The 8,047-nt window shown below is 36.2% G+C and overlaps 1 protein-coding gene across 1 annotated transcript in view; it reads right to left on the bottom strand.

Moving 5' to 3' along the window:
• Positions 1 to 5,386, bottom strand: part of eef1e1 (eukaryotic translation elongation factor 1 epsilon 1) — a 14,226-nt gene extending 8,840 nt beyond the window's left edge. The window contains exon 1 of the mRNA XM_016231223.1: positions 5,227 to 5,386. Within this exon, the coding sequence (XP_016086709.1) occupies positions 5,227 to 5,310 (84 nt within the window). The 5' untranslated portion in view covers positions 5,311 to 5,386. The remainder of the gene's footprint in view (positions 1 to 5,226) is intronic.
• Positions 5,387 to 8,047: the final 2,661 nt, after the last annotated feature.

An 8,047-nucleotide genomic window follows, 5' to 3' on the forward strand; every position in this document is an offset into this window, starting at 1 on the left:
GGGGGGTTATATATTCTGTCTGAAATGAAGCTCAACATTGTGCACAGTTCTGCACTGTACCAAGTGATATGATTTTATTACAACTACTATATACCATCAAGAATGAGAAACATTTTTTCTACATTTGGTTGGAAAGGGATAGTTCACCCAAAAATGAAGATTGTCATCATTTACTAACCTTCAAGTCATTCCAAACCCATAGAACTTGCCTTCATCTTTAAAACATAAATGAAGATATTTTTAATGAAAAGCAAGTGCAGTTGAAATCGATTATGTCTCTTCAGAAGACTTGGGTTAAACCACTCAATCAATTCATATGGATTATTTGAAGTTAAATGTTTTGGTTGGTAGACAAAAATCTCTAAGGTTACAGGTCTCAGGATTTTGTTAAACGGGACTCCAGATTTGTATCCTAAAATAAAATATTTAGAAGCCAATTTTCTAATTTTATTTGCCAAATTATAGAATCGCTCAATATAGAAGACTCTAATTTCACCCACCTTAAAGTTTTACTCTGAAACAAAGCTCTCTCTTACAGTCAATTCAACAGTTACATCCATCCAGGATGAGATCTATTGTGGTCATTGTAAACTCTCCCTTGAGTCTTGTCATTACTCTGGTGTCTATTCCTGTAAGCTGCAGGACTCCTGTTTCTCCTGCTTTAAATGTTGTGATCCTGCCTTACAGAGTGCAGTGAGTTGGATAGACAGTGCGTGCCGTGGGCATTACATCAGCCCTTCATTACTGTTTAAACTGCCACTATTAACCAGCGATCAGCAGCACTCTGCTCAAGAACCATGCTCGGACAGCCCTATGCCACACACTGACAGCTACTGCCGAGAGGCGTCCGTCCTGCTGAGAGCCTGTGTTAACGAGACTGCCTCTCACTGTCCACAGACAGACGTTTTCTACCTTTAATTCCTTCTGAACTGATCTCAGGACAGTGTGTGACCCCTGTTACCCTCAGCATGTCAATTAAAGCCCATGACAGACTGCGGTGTGGATGATTCAGCTCCAAACCTCCAATGCTATTATTAAGAACCCCCTGTGACTACATAGGTGCTGAGTTTGGAGTGGCATTCATTTTGGACACTCAATTGATTCAATGAGAGGATGTCATGTCATGTTTTCAATCTGTTTTAGCTGCGAGTCTTCATATATGACGTGGGTAAATGTATAATAATGGCAATCTATTCCGGATTCTGGATACTTACAGGAATCAACAGAGCTAAAAATTAAAAGGGAAAAGACAGGAAATTGAGAATGTCATATTATCGCTATAGCTTTGCTGATTAAATAAAATTAGGTAATATCATGTAAAAAAGTTGGTCTTATAAAGACATGATGTTCAATGACAAGTGAATTTCACTCACGTCTCACTAGTATGACAGCTAAATAGGCTCTGCTTTCAAACTCTCTAAAGTGTGTGTGTGAGTGCTCTGTAAAGACCAACAAAGGTTTCTATTTACAATGTTTTTAACAGTGTTCAGCATCATCGCCAATCGAGCACTGAACAAAGTGACCAATCAGTGGTGTTTAAGACAGTCAGTGGCACTGAATACTAGGCTTGCTGCGATAGACAGTGTTTTCGGTTATACCGCAACACCGGTTACGTCATTTGCCTACCGCGGCACCGCCTCCCACCGTCATTTAGATTTAATTTTTTATAGAAACAAAAATAATTTAGCCTAGTTCAGTTAGAGGACAGACACTTTTAAAAACTAAACGCTCAACGTAGCTTGCCGAACCATGCGCGAATGACAGTGCACCACGGAGCAGGAGTCAGATTTTATTTATCACGTGAGGAGAGTGAGTCGAGCTGACTGACAAGCGTGAGGTGAGAAAGACAAGACGATGGCAGAAGATTGTTTAGAAAGGAAATTCAAAGGCACCTGTTTGGCAATATTTTAGATTTTGAAAAGCCTGTTGACTGGAAATTTTTTTAAACATTTGTTTCTTATTTATTTGGTTCCACAGTGTTTGCTAATTACTTTATTTAAACTTTGTGTATTTTATTTATTTTATTTTACATCAAGGTGTTTATGCCGTGCCTCCAAGCTTTCTTATTTGTTTTGCTAATAAACGTTCTATGTTTCTTATTTATATGGTTCCACAGTGTTTGCTGATTTTCATTTTGTGTAGCCTAAGTAATTTGTTATTTTATTAGGCATATATGGTGTATTTTTATTAGTTTTGTTAATAAAGTTATGAGTTTGACGTTGTTGCTTGAATTGATTCAAAGCGGAATTGTCGCTAATTTGAAAGTGAAAGTAAAACGTGCACGGCACTTTTTCAAGCCATTTGAAAGCCAAGAAATCCGAGGAAAAGAGGGAAAACTCAAAAGAACAATTGCTTGACGCCGAATTGCAATTCAATTCAATTGCCGCAAATTCAAAAGTGAACGTAAAATGTGCACAGAACTTTTACAAGCCATTTGAAAGCGAAGAAAAGAGGGAAACTTAAATGAACTAACACCCCCCTCCCACCCCAACGGTGATACCGGTATTACCGGTGTTGTCACGCGTCGATTAACCGGTGGGGAAATTTCCTCACCGTCACAGCCCTACTGAATACCACTCAAAATACTGCAAGTTTTTGTTCAGTGCACCTCAATGATTGTTCTACACGCTTGTGAATCCTTTTGCTATAACTAACACAATGTAAACATAATGTAAATGAGAGATTAATTGCACAGTGTAGACAACCTCATTGATAATAATTTATTACGTAGGTGTGTTAGGTACACTGGTTTTCAATTGCTCCTTAAAGCAAATATCTAATCAGCCAATCACATGACAGCAACATTTAGACATGGTCAAGACGATCTGCTGAAGTTCAAATGGTTTGTGTTACCGTTTCATGTTTTAATTATCATTAAAACCGTATTTGATTCAAACTCAGGATAAATAAACACTATCTAGCATAAAGCTACTTTAAATAACAGTCTCGTGCACACAACATTCAGAGTAGTTTCATTTTGTGTGAAAACATGGCGGCAAACTGTGTGGTTTTAAAAGAGTGCTAAGGGAATTATGCAAATGAATATGAATGTACTAATTAAGTTCTGACTGTCTTCAGAAAAGAATCGATGCCATGTAATACCTAATAAAGTAGTGTTCTTAATCGCAATGCTGCTTGTCCACGGAGGTTACGGGAACAGCTGTAATTCTGCTGTTCCATAAGTGCCACCTAGTGTGAGAGAGTGGATTTACAGAGAGTTACATTTACATTCAGCCTGTGTGCAGTTTTTGTCTGGCCAAAAAACGGATCTGCATGCCCTGCTGTAAATTTTGACCGGTTAATGAAAAACAAGCTTACGTGGATTCTACACATGTACACAATTTGGATAAGGTATCTAGAATTATTTATGGAGCAGATATAATACATATAATCGTTTATTAATCAATTATCGTTTTGACTGAACCTTTCTTTATTTAAAGGCTGAAATGCGAGGTTTACCATTTTATGAAACCTTTTCAAAGTTATATTTGAACATTTCGTACATGCTATTAGATAAACTGTTGTCAGTCATGTTGTTATTTAAAATCCGGACATCATTGGTAAAGTTATTGTTTTAATCTTTATGCAAACAAAAAGCCATTTTATTTGTTGTCTGTTGATTTTAAATATAAAACTTGAAGTGATTTATGTGTCGGTACTTTTTGAACATGTTCAGCACATTTTAAAAATACCGTGATAATACTGATAACCGTGATAATTTTGGTCACTATAACCATGATAAGAAATGTTCATACCGTAACATCCCTAGTAGTCGTGTAAGACAAATACACAGAAATACTTTGATGACAGACATTGCTCAGGCATTTCAGAAGACCAAACCAGCATTTCAGAGGCTGTGCACTGAGATCAGCCTACTGGTTAGTCAAGTTATCCAGTCCCATCGTGCAAAATCACATGACTTTTAATGCGCATGGTAGAATTTATTCGATGAATGTGTTTCCATGGTAGTTTATGCACATTTTTCTTATTGGTAAAAAAAAATATCCTACACAATTGTGTGCATAAGTTTTTTAATGTGCATTTTTAAGAATTTATGTGCTTCTTGGCATTTCCATCCACATTTTTATGCGCATTTTGGAATATTGCATAAAAGAAGGTTGGATGGAAACATAGCTACTGACACTGACAAGTAGTAAACACAGACTATGCATTATTATTAATAACTACAGTGGGGCAAAAAAGTATTTAGTCAGCCACCAATTGTGCAAGTTCTCCCACTTAAATCTGTAAGAGCTTACAGTTGTACTTATGTTAGCCGATAATGTACTGATAATGTTGAAATGCAAAATAAAACAACAAACAGTTTGTATTTATTCGTTTGTTCCTAACCTTGTTCTAATGTTAGTTAGGGCCCTATGATTTTCCGCTATGCGGAAAACGCAGACAGAATCATGGAATCAGCTCAGAAAAATATCTCATAGGTCAGTACACTTATATAAAAAAATATGCACTAGCGTATTAAGCTGCAAAAATACTTTAATATTAAAATATTAAATATAAATATTATGACCAATCACACTCCCAGTTATCAATCCTAAGACTAATATTAACATTGATATCATTAACATGAATATTATACATAATACATAACACATTTGATATGTATAATATTCATGTTAATGAATATTATACATAATACATAACACACTTGATATGTTATTATATTAGTGTCGCGATCATGGCTGCAGAGTTTTACTTTTTTATGTTTACTAATATGCTTATGTTTACTAATAAAATGTTTATGTTTTTATGTTTACTAATATATATACACACACACACACACACACACACACATAGTCTTAATTATTTACAAAACTCAACTGTATATAAAGTATTACAATATGTTTATTATTAGTATTATTAATGGGTGAAAGTAAATATTAGTGTTCAGAGAACATGAAGTTCAAATTGCTTCAGATCACAGCTCACACTAACACAGATCTGTCAGTGAGGCTACAACTAACCCACATGATCGCTTGTTTAAATAAAACATTCATCACAATTTATGAACTTATGGAACACGCATGTGAAAATCCTGCTTAACATAAAAATCCCATAAAAATTTGAAATAAAACCCCATTGATATACACCAGTCATTGATTCATACGATCTCTAATATCTCACATAATACCAGGCACAAACGCATCTGGAAAATTTATTTCAGCCTCGTAACTCCAAGTATATCACATTCGGTGTTTTATTCACCTTTTTCCCTCCTTGCGTACTGTATTTATTTGGCTTTTTTAATCCTAGAAATCTCTCCAACGAGCTCAGCTCCCTTAACGCCATCTTGGTCACACCGGAAGCCTGACACACAAAGCGCTCGCTGATTGGTGGAGATCCTCCAGTCGCGCCTCGCTTACGTCATGATGGACAGAAGAGACCCTCATGTGGTGATATACCCTGCAGAGTCATGCTTATATGATAAATCTTATTACTTTTGCTTGCAACATTTTTATAAGTTCTCCTGCGGAAAAACTTGCAATTATATTGACACAATACGACTTTACAATACGATGAAATAAAAGTAAATAAAATAGTATACGTTAGTTTATTATAGTCTGGTTTAGCCTATTTGAATCCAGCTTGGTGAATGTAAGTGTTATTTAAAAAAAGCCAGCTGCAGTATTATGAAATCACAGTTAAGACAGAATTGTTTCAGCAAGGAGCTGAGTTTTTTTTATTTTTTATTATGTCTTTAGAATGAACACAAAATTATATTATTGATATCATAATTTCCAGCACTAAGGGCTAAGTTTAAAAGATGCCTCTCCTTCTTAATTTGTGGTCAGCCACAAAGAAAATTATATTCTGTTTCCAGGACTTTTAATGTCCTGAATTAGGCTACTTCCCCAAGGTAAATGACATACATCCTCTCTCTCTCTCTCTCTCTCTCTCTCTCTCTCTCTTCTTTTTCTTTTCATTGCTGGGACCACAGGCCATACACTACAGTCCTACTCAGCAATACTGTTTGCCAATTTGTCAAATTTGCCAACTCATGCATTTTGGAATTATCTTCCCAGTGAAGCATACAAGCATATATGTGACCCTGGACCACAAAACCAGTCACAAGGGTCAATTTTTTTTAGGATATGACTATATTTGGCTGAGATACAACTATTTGAAAATCTGGAATCTGAGGGTGCAAAAAAATCTAAATACTGAGAAAATCACCTTAAAAGTTGTCTAAATGAACTTCTTAGCTATTGCTACAAATATACCCCAGCGACTTAAGACTGGTTTTGTGCTCCAGGGTCACATATACTTAACATGTAAGTAGGCTATATATACATACATTATTATTATTATTATTATTACTTATGCATTATTAAAATTAAAGTAGATAGCTCATGGATACATTCCACTGTATTTTTTATTTTCCAGTTTATTGAGATTTAGGCTACTGAGAATACATACATTTTAATTCACAATGGACCCACTCAATCAGCAAATTATTGAGTGAGTCTTTGTTCTTTTATTGTTCCAACCACAGTTAGGATTTGTAACTTGCATGAGTGTTCACTGAAACAAGACCCATCATGCAGATCAAAGAGATGCTGACTTCACAGGAAGAACCCACCGACACAGAATCCAGACTGGTTTTTAGATCCTGCATGGATGTATTGTATACACAATTTTCCCATGTTTGTTTTCCCAAGAAGTATCTTCTTGATGGAGAATTGAGAAAAAAAAATGCCTGTGATCTTGCCATCAATCAGCTCAGGCACAACTGTACAGCAGATGAAAGAGTTGCAGTGCAGTTTATAGTAGCATTTATGTATTTCCTCATTGTTTTTCATCTAAATCCTGGAAATTTAAATCAAAATGACAGCGAGGGTTTAGAGTTTCCCGAGTCCTGCAGCAAGTTTCCCTCTGCTTCACTTGGCTGTCTGTTTCCCAGCATCCTCCTGCTCGTCCTCCGTGCGCCGTGTCTGTTTGGATTTACACAATCACTGTATGACTCCTCCATAATGAAATGTCAGCTATCAATCAAACCGGCCTCATTAACTCTATAAGGTCCAGGTGTGGGTGTCATCATGGAAAGCGAGTGCAGCTTTGAAAGTGTTGCATGCTTCTCATGCACCTATCAGTCAAATCACTGTCTGTCACAGATCTTGGCCGAGACCTTTTATTTTTTTCTTTGAGGAAGACAGCATGCAGAAAAGGCTTCTGACGGTGCTCCTTTACCCCCTAGAGTCAATTTAACTCATTTTTTAACCTGCTCAAAATACTGGTAAAACTTTATTTAGTCAAGGTGTTGTATAAAAACTATTTATTTCATCTTGAAAATTTTGCGAGCATTTTTCATTTAGGGTCATGAATGTGCATGCACATTTTCAACAGATGTTTTTTTTTTTTTTGGGATAGGCTGCACAAATATGTTTTTTTTGTGACCCCCTCATAACCTCCATGCAATTTGCCAAAACTCAACACTTTGAAAAACATAAAGAGTCAGAAGAAAGAAAGAAAGAAAGTTCATTTATTGTAGCTTGTCAAACACAAAAATGTGAAATACACAAGAACTTATGAATTTTTAAGACTGAAAGTTAAAGTCCCCATGAAATCAAAATTAAAGTTTTTTGGGTGTTAGTATCAATATGTTAGTCTTAAGGTTATCTATAAGGCAGTGTGCTCCAAAACAGTGACACGATTCGCATTTAGAAGATATAAGCATTCAAAGCTTGCAGTTCGTCACTTCCGCCAAAACGGCTCAACGATTTTTTTTTGACGTCACATCGTACTTTAGCTTCTCATCAAACTTTCTGTCCAATCAAATGCTCTCTAGAATCCGAAGCGCCCGCCCCAACGATTTTGTTTTGACGTCACATCGTACTTTAGCTTCTCATCAAACTTTCTGTCCAATCAAATGCTCTCTAGAATCCGAAGCGCCCGCCCCCTACACTATAAAATAGACGCTGAAGCGTGGCTGAAATCGGTCACTTAAAACCACAGAATTTGTATTTTCTGTACAGTGAATGGCACGTTGTGCACTATATAGGGGACAGGGAACGATTCAAACGGTGTA

This window comes from Sinocyclocheilus grahami, unplaced genomic scaffold, assembly GCF_001515645.1.
Source record: "Sinocyclocheilus grahami isolate Dianchi unplaced genomic scaffold, SAMN03320097.WGS_v1.1 scaffold385.1, whole genome shotgun sequence".
Classification (NCBI taxonomy): Eukaryota; Metazoa; Chordata; class Actinopteri; order Cypriniformes; family Cyprinidae; genus Sinocyclocheilus; species Sinocyclocheilus grahami.